General features: G+C 43.8%; 1 protein-coding gene across 1 annotated transcript in view; it reads right to left on the reverse strand.

Annotated features, from left to right (window-relative positions):
• Positions 1-5,764: 5,764 nt before the first annotated feature.
• The window catches only part of USP33 (ubiquitin specific peptidase 33), a 56,525-nt gene continuing 39,470 nt past the window's right edge, over positions 5,765-22,819 (reverse strand). The window contains exons 14-24 of the mRNA XM_018559860.1: positions 21,696-21,808; positions 21,558-21,591; positions 19,820-19,865; positions 17,867-18,047; positions 17,652-17,778; positions 15,740-15,909; positions 14,463-14,544; positions 11,371-11,479; positions 9,733-9,835; positions 7,647-7,715; positions 5,765-6,335 (exon numbers count right to left, since the gene is read on the reverse strand). Coding sequence (XP_018415362.1) covers positions 6,178-6,335; positions 7,647-7,715; positions 9,733-9,835; positions 11,371-11,479; positions 14,463-14,544; positions 15,740-15,909; positions 17,652-17,778; positions 17,867-18,047; positions 19,820-19,865; positions 21,558-21,591; positions 21,696-21,808 — 1,192 coding nt within the window. The 3' untranslated portion in view covers positions 5,765-6,177. The remainder of the gene's footprint in view (positions 6,336-7,646; positions 7,716-9,732; positions 9,836-11,370; positions 11,480-14,462; positions 14,545-15,739; positions 15,910-17,651; positions 17,779-17,866; positions 18,048-19,819; positions 19,866-21,557; positions 21,592-21,695; positions 21,809-22,819) is intronic.

Genomic DNA, 22,819 nt, shown 5'->3' on the forward strand with positions numbered 1-22,819 from the left:
CCCCCCCCCCCACTTCAGCCTTCCTACTGGACAATGAAAGAGCAACAGCATACCAATGGGGTCATCATTCCGCTCTCTCCTCCTGTTGGTGCTAGACTGACAACACTGGAACGCAGCAAGTCCCTGTTCACACCTAGGAGTTTAATGCTCAAAGCATCAAAACTCTCAAATACAAGAAATCTCATTCACTCATTCACATCTGAGAGTTTTGTCGCAAGCTGTAAAACGCCAAACAGTAGAAAAAGTACATGACCTTTATTTTGGCAGATTATAGCACCTTATCGTCGCATAGACTTCAATGAAAATGCCTGGAAACTAATTTTTTGCACATTTCTGTGCGCGTTATTTTACTGCAATGCATTTAAATCTGCTCAATGTTTGCACGTCTAATGCGCCTAAACATGTGCAACATGAGACGCTAAACAAAATGCGCACTATTTGCGAAAAACGCTGACGCCTAGGTGTGAACGGAGTCCAAAGGCCAGGTTACCACCTGCGTGATCTATGACCGCGCACAATACCATGCAGTTATAGAGTCACCCACCACCACCGATCGCGTTGGTGGCGCCATTATTTTCTAATGGCACCCCAGTCACACCGGGTGGATTGCTGGGTTTCCCGCTGCAATTCCGCCCATGCAATTGAGCGCGATCGTGACTAAAACAGCCGCGTGTGGCATAAAAAGGTACATGTACCTTATTACTGCGATTGCTGCACGGATGTAACCCCAATGAAAATCAATGGGGCCACGCGGCAACAGCTGTGTGCAAGTGCACACGATGGCGCGGTCCCGGGACGCCCATGTCTGCACCAGCACTGAAATCTGAACACTGCATGCCCTCTCTTCCTCCCCGAGTCTGAGACCTGCTGCGCAGGGGATAACAGGAAGCCAATATAAAGACAGATCGGGATACTTCTACTTCCTACAGTTCAAAAAATGTTAACTTTTTTTTTTCTGGTAGTGTTTTATATATATTCTGGGAGTTCAGCTTTAAAGCACAACCAAAGCTGCTACTGTAAGGAAGAGAAACAGGTAAATAAAAAACTCTTGCCATAATCACAGACCATTCCAAAATGATGCACAGTTATCAGGGTGTGGACTAAACATCCAGCATAAGGAAATCATAGAAAACATTCAGTAAAAGTGGCGAGATTTACATACTCCGTCCAGCTGTTAGCATTTTGGAGAACAGATTATGTTACATCAGGTTTACTGAGAGAATTAAATGACGAAAATAAAGGATCTGACCACCCAAAAAATGGCAATTACTGCAATACAGGTCTGGGGGAAACCACAGAACCTCTACAACATCTACAGTCGCTGAACTTTATACAAATGGTTTCCATTAAAAGAATGATCAGTTGTGCTTGCAGGTAAATTTCGAACTGTGCTGTCTATCAAACCGGCCCCATCAAAGGAAAAGTCCACCCAAAATGATTCATCCGGCTTTGGGAAGAGGGTGAGAAGGACTCCCGATACATTCCAGTTTGCTTTCACCATATAATGTCCACAGACTTAATTGGCTAATCTTCTTGGGCAATGACATGGATTCTGCTGGGATAGTTTATTCAAACTTGTACCACATCACTGGTGTCCCACACAACAGAAGAAAAGCAGAATCCAGTGTGCTGCCAGCTTGTCTTCTGTTGGTATAGACTCGTATTGGAGCGAGGACTTGCTCCCCGGCTCATTCCTTTCCTGAGCTGTGTAGAAGCCATGCTTCTTTTGCGTGTGCACCTTGCCCAACCTACAAAGTTAAGCTCATTACATAAGTATAACTGTGTGGACCAGTTTACCCTCCTCTCCAAATTAATTGAATCATTTTGGGGGGAGATTTAAAGAAACTACACATGAGCCTGGTCTCCTCCATCTGGATGGAGTATGGCAGGGTCTGGTCTTCTGCCAGATTTTGTTTATTGCCGTTTAAGTGCCGAGCATTCAAATCCCTTCCGTCTCCTGGTTTGGCTGCGACTAGCTGAGCTGGCCATTTCAGCTGGGCTACTATTTTGTTCTTCTTGTGTTCCTATGGAGGCACCATTGCAGGGCTCAAGATATGGCACTTCTGTGTCCGGCAACCTCTATTGCAGGGGTGTCAAACTCAATTTAATCGTGGCCGCATCAGCATTACGGTTGCCCTCAAAGGGCCGGTTGCATCTGTAAGATTATATAAATGTATCTAATCTATCATAATTGCCTCTGCATTCGATTATCACTGGTTTTAGTAATAACTTAATACCTAGATCTGAAAGTAAAAGTCTAGGAAATGGCCTGATGGGCCGGATTCGGCCCCTGGGCCTTAAATGTGACACATGTGCTCTCTTGGATTCTCCATAGAAATAGAGGAAAAACACCTTTCTTTCCATCAGGGCAAAGAAAAAATAATAATGAGTTCACCTCTGCAATACATGCAAATTTCCCCTTCAAAAACCCTGCAAGTATGAAAAAATATCTGTTGATCTCAAAGAAATCCAGTATGCTTGCAACTTCCTGTTTTGGCTGAAAACTTGTTTTTTTTCCACTTAACTTTGTTGCTATCACACAGCAACATAACAAGCACATCATAACATGCCCCTATGTGACAGCATTTGGAGGTGACGGGTGCTTTTTATGGAGTCATCTTGGGTCTTTTGGACCCCAGATGTCTCTCCTGACCTCCAATATAGGGGGTCAAGCACAGCATAGCACCCGATCCCCTGTGTAAACTGTATCTCAGACGGCTTTTGACAGCTGTCACTCAGAAAGCGCTTACTGCTCACAGAGCAGATTGGGGAACGTCTATTGGTGGGGGGCACCACCTGTGCAGGCTGCTACAAGTGATCTGGGTCGCTGTACAGAGATAACAGTAATTACCTGCTGCTTTGGTACTGAAAAAATACAGTACCAAGATCATGGCTGAAGCAGCACCTTGGTATAACTACTTCAGGGCCAGGATGTATGTATGTATGTATATGTACAGCAGTCCTGAAGCAGATTTGCCTGATGGACTATAAAACTTCACCTATCCCCATCTCGCCCTGTCCCTGTTCACATGCATATAGTGGTTTATTTTCCCAGGAGCTCTTAGAAGATGTAGTTCTGGCGGTAAGCCTACTTCAAAAGGAACTGATTTCCCAGCAGCTGCTCCTGCAAGAATTTTACAAGCCTGGTAAAGATGTCACAGGAGGTAATAAAAAGCTGTCTCCAGCACCATGTGAAGGTGCAATAATGCTGGGGACACGATCTAAGGTGGGAGAGCGAGGGCTGGGGTACCCTGAAAAGCCAAGCTCAGCTGTTCAAAGTCATGGTGAGGGTTGGTAGGGTTGGCTGCTGGGGCACAACACAGCATTCAATATCTAGCAAAACACTGGACCCCATCCGTTAAAACCTGAATTGAACTCTGTAGCGGGGCTACAAAAAACCTGTGCTCTGCAACATTTCCTGCCCATCTGGGTTACCAGAAATTTAAAAAATCCATCTATCTTAGTCACCAGTAAAAAAAAAAAATGTAACTATATAAATATATTAGAAACATTCACATTTCAGAGAGTTCCGATCGAACACGACGAGCATCTTCTACCATTATTATCAAAATAAATGTTCTTTCTACTTTTACACTAGGGCATGTCATGCACAAAACAAGTCTCAGCAGACAATAGGCTCAAGCATCATTGCATTACCATAAATCAGACGTTCAAGAAACATTACCAAAAAAAAAAAAGACACCAGGAACTGGCGTTTCCTTCATTGGCTCCTCCTACCATTCTCCCACCTGAGTCATATATTAATAAAGTTATCCCTCCTGGGCAAAGCCGCAGCGATATATAAAAATACTATTCTAAAAGTGGCAAAGGAGATTAGAGATGTGCCTTCATTATGTTCAATTTAAAAATGCCATTTCATTAGGAGGATCCCATTGGAAGTATTAGTCGGGGATTGTAAAATTAGGCTTCGCTACATTCTCAAGGCTAACTTTGCCAAGCTTGGATATCAAGAAGCTGATTGGCTGAAGCCCGGATGCAGCAAGAGATAAAGAAAGTAGAGGCAATGCCAAAAATAACAGAGGCAACCTGGTCAGTGTCTGCCAATCAGTGCATTCTGTAAGGTACTCAGGAATATTACAGAACTACACCTAACATTGAGTGCTGAGGGTCTCATTCCCCTTGTTGGGTATTTGCTTGCCAAAGACCCTATGGAGAGGTCACCCCATCATAACCCCCCACCCCAGCATCAACATGGCATTCTAGGAAAGCATCTGAAAGCCAAACTTCTCTTGTCTCCGGCTCACAAAATGCTTCTACAGCGAATGCACTACTGGATGCAGCTGTATTCATCACAGATACAGATATTTCTGCACGGGTTTCTCAACACCAAGGTCACTGCCAACATTTTACAGAATATGTTTGTTTTGGAGAGAGAAAAAAAAATGGTGCATCAGCAGTACAAGTATGACCACTATAAATGTATCATTACAGATTAGTATGACAATAAAGGATGAGAGGCAGAGTTAGGGGTTGGGGTGAGGACTACGTTTTGGTGGAACTGAAGCCAAAATATTATTTTGGTATTGGAATGCGGAATAAATACCTTGGCCGGGCATTTTTGCTGTTGAAGAGATTTTGCCCTACTTCCTTTCATGTTGACTGCTGTATCCAGGACAGGAAGGCAGGCAGATTCTCCCCAGTGGGAACGCAGACAGCCATAAAAAAACTGGAATATACAGTACTGTGCAAATGTTTTAGGCAGATGTGAGAAAATGGTGTAGAGTAAAAATACTTCCAGAAATAAAAGTGTTATTAGTTTATTGTTATCATTTAGCCTGCTGCCATTTTTCTGCACCCCAGTTCCTATGTTTTTGTGCATAGTTGAGACAGGTGCTCTGGACTGATAGGTCAAAATGTGAAATATTTGGCTGTAGCAGGAGGCAGTTTGTTTGCCAAAGGGCTGGAGAGCGGTACAATAATGAGTGTCTGCAGCAACAGTGAAGCATGGTGGAGGTTCCTTGCAAGTCTGGAGCTGCATTTCTGCCAATGGAGTTGGAGATTTGGTCAGTATCAATGGTGTCCTCAATGCTGAGAAATACAAGCAGATACTTCTCCTTCATGCCATACCATCAGGGAGGAGTGTGATTGGCCCCAAATTTATTCTGCAGCAGGACAACAACCCTAAACATACAGCCAATATCATTAAAAACTATCTTCAAAGTAAAGAAGAACATGGAGTCCTGCAAGTGATGGTTTGGCCCCCACAGAGCCCTGATCTCAATATCATGGAGTCTGTCTGGGATGACATGAAGAGACAGAAGGATCTGAGGCAGCCGACATCCACAGAAGATCTGTGCTTAGTTCTCCAAGATGTTTGGAACAACCTACCTACCGAATTCCTTCAAAAACTGTGTGCAAGTCTACCTAGAAGAAGGCAAAGGGAGGTCACACCAAATATTGATCTGATTTGGATTTCTCTTCTGTTCATTTATTTTCTATTTTGTGATTTGATAAAAATAAATTATTAACGCTTTTATTTCTGAAAACATTCTTACTTTACAGCATTATTTCCCCCCTGCCTAAAACCTTTGCACAGTACAGTATGTAACTGAGGGGCTCGATAAAACGCATCGATGGATAATAGTTAAAGAAGATCAATTCAAATCATTTGGGGCACAATGGCTGAATTCCTGTGTCCCTCAATGGATGATAAAGAAATTAATATACTCTGCAGAAATACTGTATGCTGCACCCTCGAATGGATACCTCATAGGGACATACTGGACACGGGTAACAAGAATAGAGCTGTGGGCAAAACTTCTACTTTCCTTCCAGTGTTTATGTATCATCCCCAGTGAAAAGGAGCTGCAGGATGGATACAGGAAACAATTGGTAGCCAAACGCACAATATATGGCAGTTGGATCATACGCAGCGCTGTACGGGGAATGTGTCCCCTGCAGCCCAACACACAGCTTCCAATTTACATGTTATATACAGTGGCAGGATTAAACGAAAATAGCTCATTACATTTACATCGATCATACGAATTAAAATCATCATCATACCCCCTTTTTACCCTAAAAAAAACATAAATAGGACACTTAAAATAATAGCCAACAAAAATGCCCTCTAAGGTCATGATTCTAACAAAAGGAATGGTTTTAAAAAAAACAAAAGAGTGACTTCATCTTTATAATGGCAGTGCCGATAAATATTTATACATTCCGAGTCTCCACATCAATCTTCTCTTCTGATTGGCCCACTTCTGATTCATTTATTGCGACATTTTGCCTCAATGTAATTTCAGGTCCCCCGCCATAGATAGACTGCAGGAAGATCCAGGTTTCTTCCGAGATCTGTCCAGAATCAGCTCCTGATGGGAGAGGTTAGAAATGGAGTTTAGTTGTATTTAGAAAGGGCACTATTAGGTATTGGGAAGAGAGGAAGGGTTAGACCCTCTTGTCAGACATCTGTTGCTGTCTCTGCTCTTACTTCCTGTCCTTGTGACCACACAGGAAACAAATGGGAATATGTTACCAGTAAGAAGATCTAGTTGTTCCTCATTCTATCCAAAACTATTATTTTTTTTATTTCTGGGGGAAAAAAATCCTGCAGCAGACACACAGGCATAGATGTTATCAACTGTTGAATGTTCTCTCACTGACATTAAAATGACTCAAAACAAACCCTGCAAAAGGCATCAACCACACCAAGGCTATCCACAGCGGTGCGTACAATGCATGTGCATTAAGGCATCCTGTTCATTTGAAATGTACTGCCGATGCACCAAAGCAGACCAAAAATCAGATCAGCATCACTTTTAACACAGCTCACTACAACACAACGACTGTGTACATTACCGTGCATCATGGTGCAATGGGAGAGCGGTTCCGCCAGTGCTTTAGGGTGCCACTGAAACTGAATGGCACCACATTGCACTAACATGTGTATGATGCACATGACCCCAATGCATAGGTGTGAGAACACCTAACACTCAGCTGTTTCGCTGCCTTTTCCACAGACCCTCACTCTCACCAAGAGCTATAGCCTCTGGCAGAATCCTCACGTCTGGCACTCCCAGGTATGTCACATGCCTGGGCCCCTGCCACACACTATGGTTCATTTCACTGGCTGCAACGTCAGTACTGTGGCCTGTAGTGATGTAGGGGGTGGCAGATAGTACTATAGCATGCAGTGGGTAACCAGGAATCTGACACAAATGGAAGTGTCGGATGTCGGAGACCATCGCTCTGGAACAAAGAGAATATCCAAGCAATGGGCAATGAGAGTGTGGGATTATTCAAGTGCATTTCTTGGGCCGATGTGCAAGAGCCCTTAGAAGGATAATTCCTTTCACTGTGGAAGATTTCTATTAAGTTCCTGTTGTGTCTCTGCGACAATAAATGAAATGTATACATACACTTTAATGCTTTTGCAGTTTTTCTCTTTTTTTAATTTTCCAAATAGGACAGGCTTGCTTTAAAAGAGGAAAGGTTCTGACTGTACTTAGTAATTTACCATCTCCCCATTTCTACAAATTTAAAGTAGAGAATTCCAGGCAGCCTTGAGTCCTTCAGATGTAAGTGCATATCAGATACATCCTCCCTCTCTTGTGGCCAATCATCATCCCCTTTCTCTTAGATATCACCCTCCTGAGAGTCCCTTTGATAAAAGCACTGCTTACCTTGTTTCAGGGTAATGTGCCCACATTTAGCAACCGCAATTTTAGAATTATCGATTGGTCCAGGAGGATCTGCAGAAGACAATACACTTATGAAACACTTTTATACATCGCTATCGATTTTATAATACAAGTGCACCCAAACGGAATGACAATTAGTTTGCTAAAGCACTGTGTATACTAATCAGCTGCCACATTAAAATACCGTTTTCACCTTTTTCTCATACTTGCTGCATATCAATCCTGCTGACTGCATGCCCTTTCCAACAGCAGGTCTCCTGACAGTGGAACATACTCATGCCAGACTTTCTCAACATTTTATATGCAGAGGAAACCTTAAACTATTTAACACCCAGAACTGCTCTATATAACAAATTATTTCAGTAATAATTAGGGCTACAGCAAACAATTATTTTCATAATCGATTAGTTGCCAGATTATTTTTCCAATTAATTGATTAGTTACATCACAAAATAGATCTCGATCTAGCTCTCTCTCACAACTAATGGATAATGAGAATAGTTGCCAACTATTCTCATAATCGATTAGTTGTTGCAGCCCTAGTAATAATAATGAAATGAAACTAACAATGGCCAGAAATAAAAGTAATGTTCTCTCACATTGGTATTCCATGGAAGAGTGTTCTATTACATTGGTGGTCAGTAAAGAGCTCCCTTACTTTGGTGGTCAGTGGAGAAGGGCCCCCCTAGAATGGCAGTCAGTAGGAGAATAACTACATTACATCAGTAATGGTTGGGAGAAGGACCCCATTACACTGGTGGTCAGTAGGAAGACTGCCCCCTTACAGATAGCTAAAGGAAAACAAAAAGGGGGAGGGGGGGCATTTGTGTCAGTGGTTTCTTATCCGAGAGGCAAAAATTGCTTAATTCTCAAGGTACCCCTAACAACATCTGGTGGAACCCTAGGCTTCCACTGAACCCTGGATGAGAAAGGATGCGCCCAAGTAGACTCCACTGGCAGAGCATGTGACAGGGTAAACTGCAGGAGAATAACTGGGCGACAGGCACAAGGTGTCATCACCCTATAAAAGGATGTGCTCAAGCAAGTACTTTCATAGGATCATCAAGTATTAGTTTAACAAAGGTACACATTTCGGAACATTGACATTAATTTTGAAAACACTAAATGAGATGTTAGCAATTTGGTTTACATCTACTTTAAAACCTGTCCAAAAAAACATTTCAAGCCCCCTCCCCGACTCTTCTATACCCATACTTGGCTTTAGCTCTCCTTCCTGCCGTACTTTTGGTCCCTACTGCCACCTCTAAAGATTACTGATTATAGCCAGTATTATTGATAATGGAACATACTATTGCATACCTCCTGGCCCCACGTGACAATGTTTGAGCTCAATGTTTGCTTGTTTAAGCCTCAACCGCAGCTTTGTACTCCTCTGTATCCAGCAGTACCAGTTTTACTGGCAGGGAAGCAGCAGTAAAGGTAACTTTAATCACAGAGACTCTCTAACACAAGGTGCTGGTGTGGGTATGAGATGCTGAGATTTCTAATAGGAAAGGTAGACACTAACTCGTACTTGTTAACCGCTTCTACACATTGAAATTCTAGATGGTCCAATCTCTGCTGGAAGAGTGAAAGAGGTACCTCCTCTGACTCGTGCAGCTTTGTGTAAAATGATATCCTACTATTTAAGCTATTTAAACCACAGTAGTAAGTCAATTTGGTGATTAGGTTGCTCTGCTAGTGGGCAGAATCAACATCTGGACTGTTCCGTATTTTGAGTTGGGAGAAATTTCCCAACCGGTGTTTCTGGCTCTGCTCATCCCACCAAGGAGTCTTATTATTATTATAATACAAGATTTATATAGCGCCAACAGTTTGCGTAGCGTCTTATCTCTCCTGATAAAGTCTTTGTAATGCAAATTAAAATCAGAAAGGGAAAGGGATACTGTAAGGGATCTATCAGGTGGAGAGATCTCCACAACAGGGTATATGACCGAAGAAGCCAGAGAGGGATTTAACCCCCCCCAGCATCTACTACAGACTTATAAATCAGTGTCTGGGTGGTCTCACTGACCCTTAAAAATGACCAACAAAAGGGCTTACATACCAACGTCCTTGCCCTTCACAAAGCCTTCCCACTCCCGGAACCATTGCATGCTGATACAGTAGATAACAGCCAGGGAGTCCTCTTCTTGAAAAGCCTTGTTCAGCTGAGGAGACAAAGAGACTCGCTCTTAGAGGATTACCATACCGATCCACAGTGGAAAAACATGATCATAAGCTTAGTAAATAGTAATTATTCAGAATAAAAGTACATGGTGGATATACAGTTTTACAGCTCAAATCCACAAATAAATCACTCACTGAGGTTTGGGCTGCCTACAGAGTCCCGATTTCCTCAAATGAAGGTTGAGAGGGAACTAGAGAGAGATTTAGACTCTGCAGAAGCTTCCCATCACACTCAAATCTTGGGCCCTTCTGACCAGGAAAGCTCTGACTCCTACCGGTAATATTGGAGCTTGCTTCTAGGTTCCCCCACCATCACAGATTCCTTTTAGCCCATTAATATGGCCAGCCTAAGTGGCCAATGGGAATATACAGGAGGTAGTACAATGTGGCCATGCTTCGACACTTCATGCCAACAGCAGTCCCATTCATTCCCCCCACCCTCAACCCATGACTGAGTTTCTATAAAGTGGAACACAATGGAAGGAAGACAGAGAGAAAAAAGGGTTAGCGAGTGAGGAGGAACGAAAGACAGAGTGAGAGAGAGTGAGTGTGTGTGTGAGAGAGAGAGAGAGAGAGAGAAGGGGAGAGAGGGGGGGAGAGAGAGAGGGGGAGAGAGAGAGAGAGGGGGAGAGAGAGAGAGAGGGGGAGAGAGAGAGAGAGGGGGAGAGAGAGAGAGAGGGGGAGAGAGAGAGAGAGGGGGAGAGAGAGAGAGAGGGGGAGAGAGAGAGAGAGGGGGAGAGAGAGAGAGAGGGGGAGAGAGAGAGAGAGGGGGAGAGAGAGAGAGAGGGGGAGAGAGAGAGAGAGGGGGAGAGAGAGAGAGAGGGGGAGAGAGAGAGAGAGGGGGAGAGAGAGAGAGAGGGGGAGAGAGAGAGAGAGGGGGAGAGAGAGAGAGAGGGGGAGAGAGAGAGAGAGGGGGAGAGAGAGAGAGAGGGGGAGAGAGAGAGAGAGGGGGAGAGAGAGAGAGAGGGGGAGAGAGAGAGAGAGGGGGAGAGAGAGAGAGAGGGGGAGAGAGAGAGAGAGGGGGAGAGAGAGAGAGAGGGGGAGAGAGAGAGAGAGGGGGAGAGAGAGAGAGAGGGGGAGAGAGAGAGAGAGGGGGAGAGAGAGAGAGAGGGGGAGAGAGAGAGAGAGGGGGAGAGAGAGAGAGAGGGGGAGAGAGAGAGAGAGGGGGAGAGAGAGAGAGAGGGGGAGAGAGAGAGAGAGGGGGAGAGAGAGAGAGAGGGGGAGAGAGAGAGAGAGGGGGAGAGAGAGAGAGAGGGGGAGAGAGAGAGAGAGGGGGAGAGAGAGAGAGAGGGGGAGAGAGAGAGAGAGGGGGAGAGAGAGAGAGAGGGGGAGAGAGAGAAAGTGTGTGACTATGTAAAAGGGAAAGAGCTGAGATTGTCACTAATAAGGATTCACCCTCCATTCACTTGAAAGTAAAACAAGGAACCTGATTGCTATGGGCAGATCCCTTTGTTCCAGTTACCATACAGAAATAGGGAGGGGGAAACACAAGCAGGCCGTGCGAGATTCTATTTACCCGAATGAATGTTTCCAGTTCCATCTTCCTCCTCTTTTCAGTTTTGTCCTGTTCGATCTGGCAGGTGTGGCATACACAAAGATGATTGACAGCGGGCCCACCACCAAACCTACAACCACAATGACATATACTTAGATAAAATCTTTAATTAGAACTGTCCATTATCGTCTGCTCTTCAAAACTCTAAGAAAAATTTTGTAAAATAAATCTTTTGTTAGAACACCACAATGCTAAAAATAAATTACAATAAAAAATTTGCCGGGTCCAACCAGAATAAAAGCACACCGAAATGGTAAGTATGCTTTGATGTAAAAATGCAGCTTTGCAGTAGACAGAAGACTCGGTTCCTTTTGTTAGCAGGGAATCCAACTCCAATCTGTAGAAGACTAGAGTCCTATTTACAGGGCTCAAAATTTCCACTCGCCTGCTCGCATTTGGCGAGTGGAAATTTGGGTCTCCAAGTACCGGTCTGCGGACCAACCACGACCCGTGAGCCGGTACTATGTGGCCCACAGCCAGCTGACATGTCAGGCACACGGTCGCAGACCGCGTACCTGACTTGCAGGAGCAGCTCCACGGTCTGCACCTGTGTCGGATGCAGACCACAGGGCAGCTCCTGTCAGCTTTGGCTTCCTTCGGCTGGAGCTCTGACAGTTCTGAGCTCCGGCTGAAAGAAAGAATGTATGTGAGCAGCATCGATGCCTGGCTATCTGGGGGTGATAGTGAGGTCTGCTGCAGACCTCACTAATCACTCAAAGATAAACCAGGGATCGATCCTGCTCAGCCTCCTATCTGCAAAGATGTGAACAGGTGAGGGGGCTGGGGGGGGAAGAAAGGGTTAATTGTATTATAATTTTGTGTGGGGGCAGTCACACGCTGCCCATACACCTGCCGATTATCGTATGATTGCGAGATCACCCACGATTATCGTACGATAATCGGCAGGTGTATGGGCACCTTTAGTGTATGTGTATATTAGGCCCCATTCACACCTACAGTATATTTCAGGTGTGATTAGAGATTCCTGTGTCAGGAACTTGCGTTTTCCTGCAGCAGGAATCCCTAACCTGCCGTTTACAAGCGGCAACTATCATAAGATAAGAATTATCATAAGATTATTTAAGAGGGTGTGTTTAGGGGCGGAGTTAAGGCCGAGGCAGGGTTAAGGCCGTGACACACTGCACACGAATCATCTGACTGCATTCAGCTCACACACTGCACGCAAAGCTCCGTGCCGGATAGCTTTTCTTCGCTCTGCGCGGCTTCGCGTGCAGTGTGTCACGCCCTTAAGGGTTAGGTGGGCAACTGGTGGCTAGTGACTCTTAAGGCCTGGCTAGTCGCTCAGGACTTGAAATTTTGAGCCCTGCTATTTACATAGTCTGGAGCTCTGTACAGTGTCAATAAGGAAGACCAACCTGCTCCAGAGGAAAGAAAGGGGTGCACGTGTTTGGTCATTTCTTCTGTCTGACACAGACCCAGCCCACACCCTTCCTCTAGATTATGCTGCTCATCCCAACCAAAGCTACAAGGAGCCTTGAAGATTGAAAACATTTCATTCAATTTATGGGCTGCCAGCATACTGGTTCCCTGCAGCACTCTTGCCCTTTTCAACAAATGTACACTTATCCTTTATTATATAGTTGTGTATTAGTGCAATCAGAGATAATGACGGAGACATGAAAATACATGAAACGGTTCTTAATGGCTCTTAATGCTTTGAATGTGCCACCTGCAAGCGTCTCTTGTGTGTAATCTGAGAAGAGTGAGAGCCTTGGGAACTTTACTCGGTGTAATCATATTTCATCTGTCTGAGAACAATTCATTCACAGCATCCGGAAGAAAGAGGGAACGACGGGTAGCCTTAACAATAACTGCCTATTATGTACAAAAGTGCAGGCGTGCTTATTTAATAAGGCGGTGCAAAAATCAGCAGTAATGTGTTTGAGTTACTGTGCTTTTAACATCATGGTAGCACTCTGCATTGCTTAATGTCAACCTTACCCCTCCTAAAATAAGGCAGCAGTCTTTATATGTATCATGGCATGCTCATTGTTCCTGCACATATCCTTGCTCAAGGTGGCCGTGCACTGTGCAAATTTCGACCGGTTCAGAAATAAGCACTGTCGGCACCCTTTCAGCCGGCATCCCTCGATCAGCTGATAGGAGTCAGTCAGAAAATCTTTATACAAACCGAGGCCGGCTCTCTACGGGTATTCTGACAGTGGGGATTCCTCAATCAACGGGCTTGTAGCGAGGTATAGCGCATATTAGGGATGTGCACTTTTTCAGTGACTAAAACTATAACGGAATGACCCAGCTCTCGGGTGAGTCATTCCGTTATGATAAAAGTTATGATGACTAAAACTATAATGGAAACATATTGACATTTTAGTCAACCAACTAGACTGAAATGTTAGGGAGAGACGATTTGGGAAGAGAACCAATCAGAACTAATCTCTTTGGGCTTCCAGTTCAATCCTGAATGGACGGCTAATAGTTAATATGTGCAATGGCATTACAGCCAATATTGATTGATTTATTTATTATTATTTCTTTTTTTAATAGATAGTTTTTCATTTTTATATTTTAGAGTTGCACTTCTGCTTGAAAGAATGAAGAATGTCACATGCAAGTTGTTATAAGCAATGTATGTCTAATTACTGGTCCTCTGTTGGAAATACTCAATATTATTGTTTCTTTATAAGACTTGGTTAATTCTAATTTTAAGATAAATAAAGAAATGGTATACATCACAACAGTTAAATCTGTGTCTCTATTGCCATGTTCAAACCTTAATACCATAAGTAATAACAGGTTAACAGATGTTTACTCCAGGAGTATATAATGAGATTGGAAATTCTAGAGAAATTCTTAAATGACTCTTTAGCTAAACCCACTAGATTTTAGCAGAGTAGATCTACTGTAGATTCAGCAGACTAAAAATCGTATGATATTTGGTTGACTAATACAATTTAGACTAAAATATGACTAAAACTAAATGCCATTTTAGTCAAAAGACTAAAAATAAATCGAAATTTGCTTTCAAAATGAACACTGCTTTTCAGCATCTGAGTAATAAACATAGCACTAACCTGCTATATAAATGGTCCCATATATTCTGAGGCAGCATCACCACAAGGTCCTCTATCAGCCCAGCCTTACGTGGTGGCACACCTAGGAAGTAACCAAAAAAAAATCAAGTGTTAAAGATCCAGTATAATGTCATGTATCACTGATATAAGAGCATAATGTAAATCAACTTCACATGGTTGAATTAGCTTTTTATAATTCATCTGGTATATTTGTTTCATATTTCCTAAAGCTAGGTATACACGGTTCTATTTTTTTTTTGTTCAACCTGCGGGCTGAATGAAAAAGAATAAAAAAATGTCCTCCATCAACGCTCATGAGTGCTAATCAAGAAATCCCGTGCTATTTCTACTGTATTCTGAATGCCAGAATACTGGAACGAAGCCTGCAGCTGATTTGGCAGCCAGCTCCATTCAGCCAAGAATTTTCCAACCTGCTCCTTCCATAAGCTGATCGTAGGATGCTGAGCGGAAGGGTGCTGACAGCGGCACCCATGCAGCGCATTGGGCCGGTTCATCAAGAAATGGCCAGAATTTGCTGCGTATATAGCCTACTTTACTCCAAGCCCTACCGTGTTTCCCCAGAAAATAAGACACGGTCACTGTTGGGGCTCAAAAAAACACACTAGGTCTTATTTTCGGGGTTGGTCTTATTTTGTTTCTTTAATGTACAACAATCCAAAGTTAATGCAAATCCTAATTAAATAATCCAAAATGGCAAAGTTAAGAATATGGTGATCAGGGCAATCATGGGTGCCGTACCTTTCCAAGAGCAATTTGGTAACCAGAATGAGCTAAGAGCACGTTTACTATAGATTCCTCATAGGCGGAGTGCATTTGGTATCACTCCGCCTGTGACACGAGCCGGCACTATAGAGGAAACATCGGCTTATGCGGCTCTGCTCCCTGGGCTGCCGCCTCGCTTCCTCTAGCGCTGGCTTCGTTGTCACCGCTGATTCTCTCTCGCGGCTCTTCAGGTTTGCCCTTATGCCCTGGGAATGGTCACAACTAGGTCTTATTTTCGGGGTAGGTCTTATATTTTAGCAATTCCCAAAAATGGTACTAGGTCTTAATTTCGGGGTAGGTCTTATTTTCGGGGGAAACAGGGTATCTATCAAACACCAAACAAACTACAACAATGCATTTAGATAACAGCGTCAGACATGCACAAACACAAGGAGACCATACAAATTAGTGTCCCTGGTGCACAATGAAACAAATACTGATACCAAAGCTAAGGGTGCTACACACTAAAACACATTCCTGTAGCCATAACCTACCCCCGTGCACACACAGGAAATCGTTATTGGATATGGGGCCTGGCTCAGCAAATGTCTTAAATTTATTAAGCCACTGGCGTGAGATGTAGAACTGCAGCAGACTGGGCTCGGTGAGGTTTAGTAGGCTGGTCACCCTTCTCCTCTCCTTTTGGGCATCTTCACTTGATTTTCTGCGGATATACAAAAAGAAAGCAATAGTGAGGATACTGATACAGCAAGCAGAGAATTGTTGACTTCGTATGCCACCCAAATTCAAAACTCCAAAGTGCGGCATTTCGGAGATGCCAAAAATTAGAATTGCGGGGTACGTGTGTATCTAACAGGGACTCAAACAAACCAAGCAATGTCTTTTCCCAAAGAATAGAGGTCAGATATGTCAGTATTAACGCTTAACTCCAGGCTAACAACTCAACACAAATATAAAATACATAGAAAAAACGGATATGTTCTACCTGCTAAAGGATTTGTATTGCTGTTCATCCAGTCCTGAGATTTACACAGCCCTGTTTGACAAGGGAAGATGCTTTATCTCTGCTGCAGTTAAGTAACACTTACAGGTCTTGTCTCTTCCCCAGCCTGTAGCAGGACCGTGAAAGGAGAAGCAGCAGACTCAAGGCTCATCTCTCTGTCACTCTGCAAGAATCAGCACGTCCCTTTTTTTTTGCAGATAAGCCCTGCAGGACAATTGATGGGTTCCTTGTGCAGCTTCTTCTTTCCCAGTCTGAGCTCTGCTTTACAGGGATTGCAAGAAGTGAAAACCAAGCCTAATTGAGATACTTGCACTGCTTGCATTTAAAGAAAATACATGTAATAACGTATTAATGAACCCAGGGCTGCGTTAACTTCTGTCTTTTATATTTGCCTGGAGATTAGCTTGAAGAAAAAACTGATCGTTTTATAAAATGATAATGTGGAGACTAGGGCCCAGCTTTAAAGACTTATCCCCCTGCTGGAACACTCTCTGCATGTGATAAGCTATCCGACGTCATATAGAAATATAAAAAAATTAAACTAAACATGTATGACTAACGTCAATAATTAAATAGATAGAAAATGCTAGCAATACAAGTCTCCCCGCAGCATTTAAACCCGTATGTGTAATCCAATCACCATAATGGATTACCAATAAGGCCTCATTCACACGAGAAAAAGCCGGTAGGTACAACTCCGTGCATGGCAGTATCGGGCAGCTGCTGCGTGTGATTAGTACGCAGCCCGTCCTTTATGGGACTATGCAGCCGTACGCCGCCCTATGCTCAGGTCCATGCGGGTGTCCATCATCGAACGCTGACAGGATGGATCCTGTCTGCGTCCGAGCCGGGACACCAGCACCCATACGGACCTACACTTGGGGTGAGCGTAGGGCGGTGTACTCCCATAAAGGACGACAGGGGCTGCGTACTTATCACACGCAGCACCTGTCCTTCCTGGGAGCTTCCCGATACGACCGTGCACGCAGCACGGAGCTGTGTGTGCCGGCTTTATCTCGTGTAAATGAGGCCTAATGGTTTAAATGCCGGGGAATTCCATACCGTCAAAAAAAATTAAATACATAAGACGCTCAGTGGAGATGTTAAAAATAAAAAAAATAAAAATCCAAGCAAACTTGATTTGAATTTGCTCGTGCTAGATGACAGACGACCCAGGAAAACTGAAAAGCTTCATATAAGAAGATGCAGCCAATCCCTAGATCCATCCATTCAGAAATGGAGGGTCTGAGGATATGGGAGCTCTGCATTTGCTCCTCTTGTTGGGGAAGCCCAGAGAGATCTAGCAAATATACAAATATCCAAAGATAACTTTTTTGTGAAACACAGGTCATTAGTTCTACCACAATTCCCAAAAAACGAGGGTTCCTTATGTAGCGATATATTTCACCTACAAGGGAACCGCTTGACGAAAATAGACTTACCTGTAGAAAAGCACATAGGCCTCAGCATTCTGCACTGTACTTTCAGACACTTCGGTGACGCTCTGATCATCAAATTCATACCAGAGGTTATTCAGGTTGTTGCGGCAGTAGGCAATATAGTGGCCACCTGGACAATGATATACAAAAAGGTTGTAAGAGGACAGTGAACACCATAAGACAACAGGAGACATCCAATCCTTTCTGCAAGTACTCACTGCTCGCAGTGCCGTGATGACAGATTACAGACAAAAGGTCATAGGTGACAATCTGGCTTGGGCTTTCCTTGGCAAGAAAAGACTGCAGGTCCAAACCCTCCAGGGGGAATGATACATGAGTACCGATTTTGGTGGAAAACATAAGCTCATGCCTAAAGCGTTTCAGGTGTATACTCAATATCTGCAAGAAGAAAAAAAAAGACGAAACATTAATTACCATAATATTAACATGCATTGAAAAAAAATTCAAAAATCAAACTTACTAATATAGGTTCTGAAGAGCAACTCTATCCCAAATTACTCATTGTGGGTTGAAAAGGTTTGATTGCTTATCAGGAATTATTGCAATCCAGGGGGATTCCCACATCTCAGCCTCCTGACTGGTCAGGAAGCCAGGCAGCCTAGCAACAAGTGAAGCTGGCTTCCTAGCCAATCAGGAAGCTAGGCAGCATGTCATGACCTGCCTGCAGGCTTACTGATTGGCTAGGAAACTGGCTTCACTTGTTCCTAGGCAGCCTGGCTTTCTGACCAATTAGGAAGCCGGGTCATTACATGCTGCCTGGCTTCTTGATTGGTTAGGAAGCCAAGCTGTCTAGCAACAAGTGAAGCCAGTTTCCTAGCCAATCAGGAAGCCGGGAGGCCGGTCATAACCCACTGCCCGGCTTCCTGATTGGAAAGAAAGTCGGCTCCATTATCCCTCGGCACTGCTGGTCAGAGGGAGGGAGTATCCGGTATCAGAGGTAAGTATCCGACCATTTGGGCGAGTACGACTGCTCGCCCAAATACTCAGTATTGGCACCGATAGCGATACTAGTATCTGTGCATCCCTACCGAATACCATTAGAGACTGCAGCACATCTTTTGTTATAACCCATCTAGTAGATTTTTTAGTGGGGTAATAAAATTCCCAAACCACAACTAGGGTGCCCCCCTGCACATATATAACCTAATACTGGGGGGCAACAGTACTTTATCTTAAAAGCCAAGTTTAGCCTGCTAGCCTTGGAAAGAAATTTGGAGTCCCAGGCAGCAGTTACGATTTAGTGAGAGGTTAAGCCTTGCACCTCTAGACCTAGAAAAGGAGAAAACCAATATGATTGGTGTTTCTCTTTAGTTTTTATTCACTTGACAAGTCCTACTTAATATTATTTAGGAAAAATCAAGTGTTCAGTGTCTGATACTTGTAAGTCAGCCAAACTTCACAGTTCATCACTGTTGATGTCTACTGGACATCCACCATAATAGGAACCACGTGCATTACTCAAATGCTCTTCACCTATGGCCCCACTAATGTCAAACCCCCCTAAATACAGGCCCACACTGAGCAGTTCGTTAAGGGGTGAGATCTGTGGACTGGGATCAAAAAAGTTAGTGTAATTTGCTTCAGTACTAATCTTCTCACTGCCTAGCATGTCAAGGGCCACGCTATGGTTTAAAGGCCATTGCTCCAACTTTTTTTCCCCACTGTATTCCAAAATCAATATTCCAAACTGCACTGTATTTTCTGTGCTTCTATAAAAAGAAACAGTGCTTGCACTGAACCGCACACATGCAATAAGCAGGTATTAGTATGAAGTTTAAAGTACAGGGCCTGCAGCACAGTGGTGAAAAAGCTGAAGCCGCAGCATCATCCAGCCCCAGGAAAACCAGCATTTGAGTGTACTAGTATTGAGGAAGGTGCAGGAAGTGGGGTCAAAATCATTAAAACTGCACACACACTTTAATGGCTGCTACTGGACCAATCTAACAATGCATCGCCGTCATTTTAGCATATGAATGATTATTCTTACAGTGACATCCTTCTTCTCCGAGCATGCCTTGTCAGGAAAGCATGGTAGGAGCCGTCCGTGTCTGACAGCTGGCGAGGTCTGTCTATAGACATCACCTGCTGAGCCCCAATGTTAGTTCATTTATCAATATTTTACTAAAGGTTTAACAAAGAGGAGAGCCCACCTCAGGAAATTTCTGCACTTTGCAAAACTTGACACCATTTCTTAACCTACAAAAAAAGAAATCAAAGCAGCATTCGTAAGCCAGGGCATTCAAAAAGCAAATGGCTGCAGATATAGCAATGAATAGTCGTTTTGGTTCTACAAACTTCCATTATTTGCATTATATTGTGATGTCGACCTTTGTTTGAATCTGGAGGAATCTACCAAAGTATCGATAAATTGTCTTCACACATGAATTTGTTTATTGCAAGTTATAAAATGTTCGAATACATTATTGTTCAAGAAAACTATTTTCAGAGCAACCTTATGTTCACAGAACTAGCTGGGTTGAATCTCAGCTGCTTTCTTTCTGCATCAACTGTCTTACAGACTTCCCACATCCACCCAAGAACGTTTCCCTTTCCCTACCACAAACTAGGGGTCAACCGATATCATTTTTCCAGAACCGATACCGATTATGGGCCACCTTTTAGGCCAATAACTGATGACAGGTGCCGGTATTCTGTTTACATCCGGCCGTGAAATCTTGCTACTGCACTTGCCCACTGCCTGCTGTCAATCAGCAGAGGAGCTCTCTCAGGTCCGCTCCCCTGCTGATTGACAGCAGGCAGTAGGCGGGTGCAATAGCCAGCCTGCTATTGCAATTTGCTATAGCCAATAGTAGGCCGGCTATTGCTCCCGTCCACTGCCTGCCATTTACATTCAGCTGCGGAATCTAGCCACTGGCAGATGAATGGGGCTATTGGAGCACACTAGAGGTATGGGATGTGGGGGCATAATAGAGGCACTGGATGTGGGGGCACACTGGAGCCACTTTAAGGTAGGGTAGGGGGGCATATTTGAGGCATTGGATGTGTGGGGGGACACTGGAGGTTCTGGTTGTGGGGGGGCACACTGGAGGCACTGGTTGCTGCTGCAGCAGCAGGGTGCCTGCAGGGGAAGACTCCCCTTCACTGTTGGCACTTATCAGGAATATCGGTAAATTTAAGACCGATAACGATTTAAAAAATTGTGAATATCGGTCATAATAATAAATCTGATAATATGATAATCGGTCGACCCCTACTACAAAACTTTAAAGGACAACTGGAGCTTCTGTGAAGTTGTCCTATACTACAGCCTCCCTATCCCCCGAGTGGATATTTTATACTTTCCTTCAGCCGTGATCCAGTGATCTTACTGCAGGCATGTATCTGGCTAGCTCCACTTCAGCCTGAGCAAGCGTGCTGTGGCCCATTCAAACCTATGAGTGAGTCTTATTTTAAGCGACCACTGGGGGGGGTCTGTCATGAGTACAGCTACCCATAGAATTTATTGAACACTTCACGTCCATGTTGGCTGTTAGATCACTGGGTGCCTGCACTCAAGGTGGTTGGGGTCTGTAGTATAGGACGACTTCTCTAAAGATGAAGTTGTCCTTTAAGATACTGTGCAGCCTCAGAAACATTCCTCCCCCGATATCAGCAAACTAGCTAAAGAAAGAAATTTCAAGCAGGTGTAATGTCCTACACTTGACATCATAGGCCAGCTTATTTGCCCTCTGTAGGTGTTCTGGACACAGAAAGAGGGTATTCTAACTTGTACTGACAGTAAGTCAGGGAACGCAGCAGTGACAGTGAATGTTTGCTATGGGAACCACAATCATTCTTTTTCTTTCTATAAATAAGGCTGGAAAGTGATCACATTAACAACACTTTCACATTAAACGATAAAAAAATAATTATCTTTTTCACACTTACTTTTTGCATTTTTCACAGCTGTACATATTGTCACCTGCAGAATAAAAAAAAACAAGTTAGATTCTGGCAGCTATGGTTGTGTGCTAAACGTAATAATATGAGCCAAATACAATTATGCGTTCCACTGCTATAGCTTACCTTTAAGTTCGTCCCTGGTAAAGAAGGCTGCCAGACAATCCTGTAGGGTGACTGTGGGGCCCCAAAACCAGCTAGAAAAAGTATGCAAAGAAGGGCGATTACTCTCAAAGTTCCTGTCAATAAAGACATACAGCAACACCAGCTCTACGAAAGGCTTAGAAATGGTCACCAGGTATACCAAGTTTCCAAATAGCAGCCTTCAAATTTGAGTCAGAGCTGAACATTCCCCACCCCAACATCCTACACTAATAGCATGCTCCTAACTTACATCAGTCTTTTCCATATAGAGGGGCCACATCTTGTATTTGTAGTGTACAGAACATGCTGAGGAGAATGCAGGACTATGACCACAAATAATTCTAATTTAAAACTATATGGAAAGCATAGCTCCAGGCAAACTGCATATATGATAGCCGTTTTACCTGTCAAAGGATTTGTACTTCTCTTCATCCAATCCTGAGATTCACACAGCCCCACCGCACAACACAGTCCCGTCTGACAGTACAAGAGTCGGGTCTCTTTGTAGTACAAGAGACCCGACGTTTCTTTGTTGCAGTTAAGTAACTGTTACAGGTCTTTTCCCGCCCACAGCCTGTAACTGGGCAGTGAAAAGAGAAGCAGCAGTCTGATGAGCTCATCTCTCTCTCATTCTTTCTACTCCTATCAGCATGTTCCTAGTCACTGCATCAGCTCTACAGCACAACTGACTGGCATCTTGTGCTGCCTCTAAAGTCTATACAGCAGAGCTCAGAGGTAAGGAGGGATGAAGCATCAAAATCAGCCACTTAAGTGGAGCACATTGATAGAAGAGAGAAGTGTGACAGAGAGAGGAGTTCTAGAGAGCTGTGTAAATCTCAGAAATAGAGGAATAGGAATACAGAACTTTTAACCTTTCGTATACAGTATGTATGTATCCTGTATATTTAGATCAGGGGTTGCCAAACTGTGGTGAAACTACAAAACCCATGATGCATCTCTCTCCAGGAGTCATGCCTGTGAGAATCATGCAATGCCTCATGTGATTTGTAGTTCCACCACAGCTAGAGGGCCTGAGTTTGGCTACCCCTGATTCAGATGCTTGTCTGGAGCACAGTTTTGGAATTAGGCTTACTGCTCACCTTCCT

Source organism: Nanorana parkeri, unplaced genomic scaffold (genome assembly GCF_000935625.1).
Source record: "Nanorana parkeri isolate BGI_ZX_2015 unplaced genomic scaffold, ASM93562v1 scaffold418, whole genome shotgun sequence".
NCBI lineage: Eukaryota > Metazoa > Chordata > Amphibia > Anura > Dicroglossidae > Nanorana > Nanorana parkeri.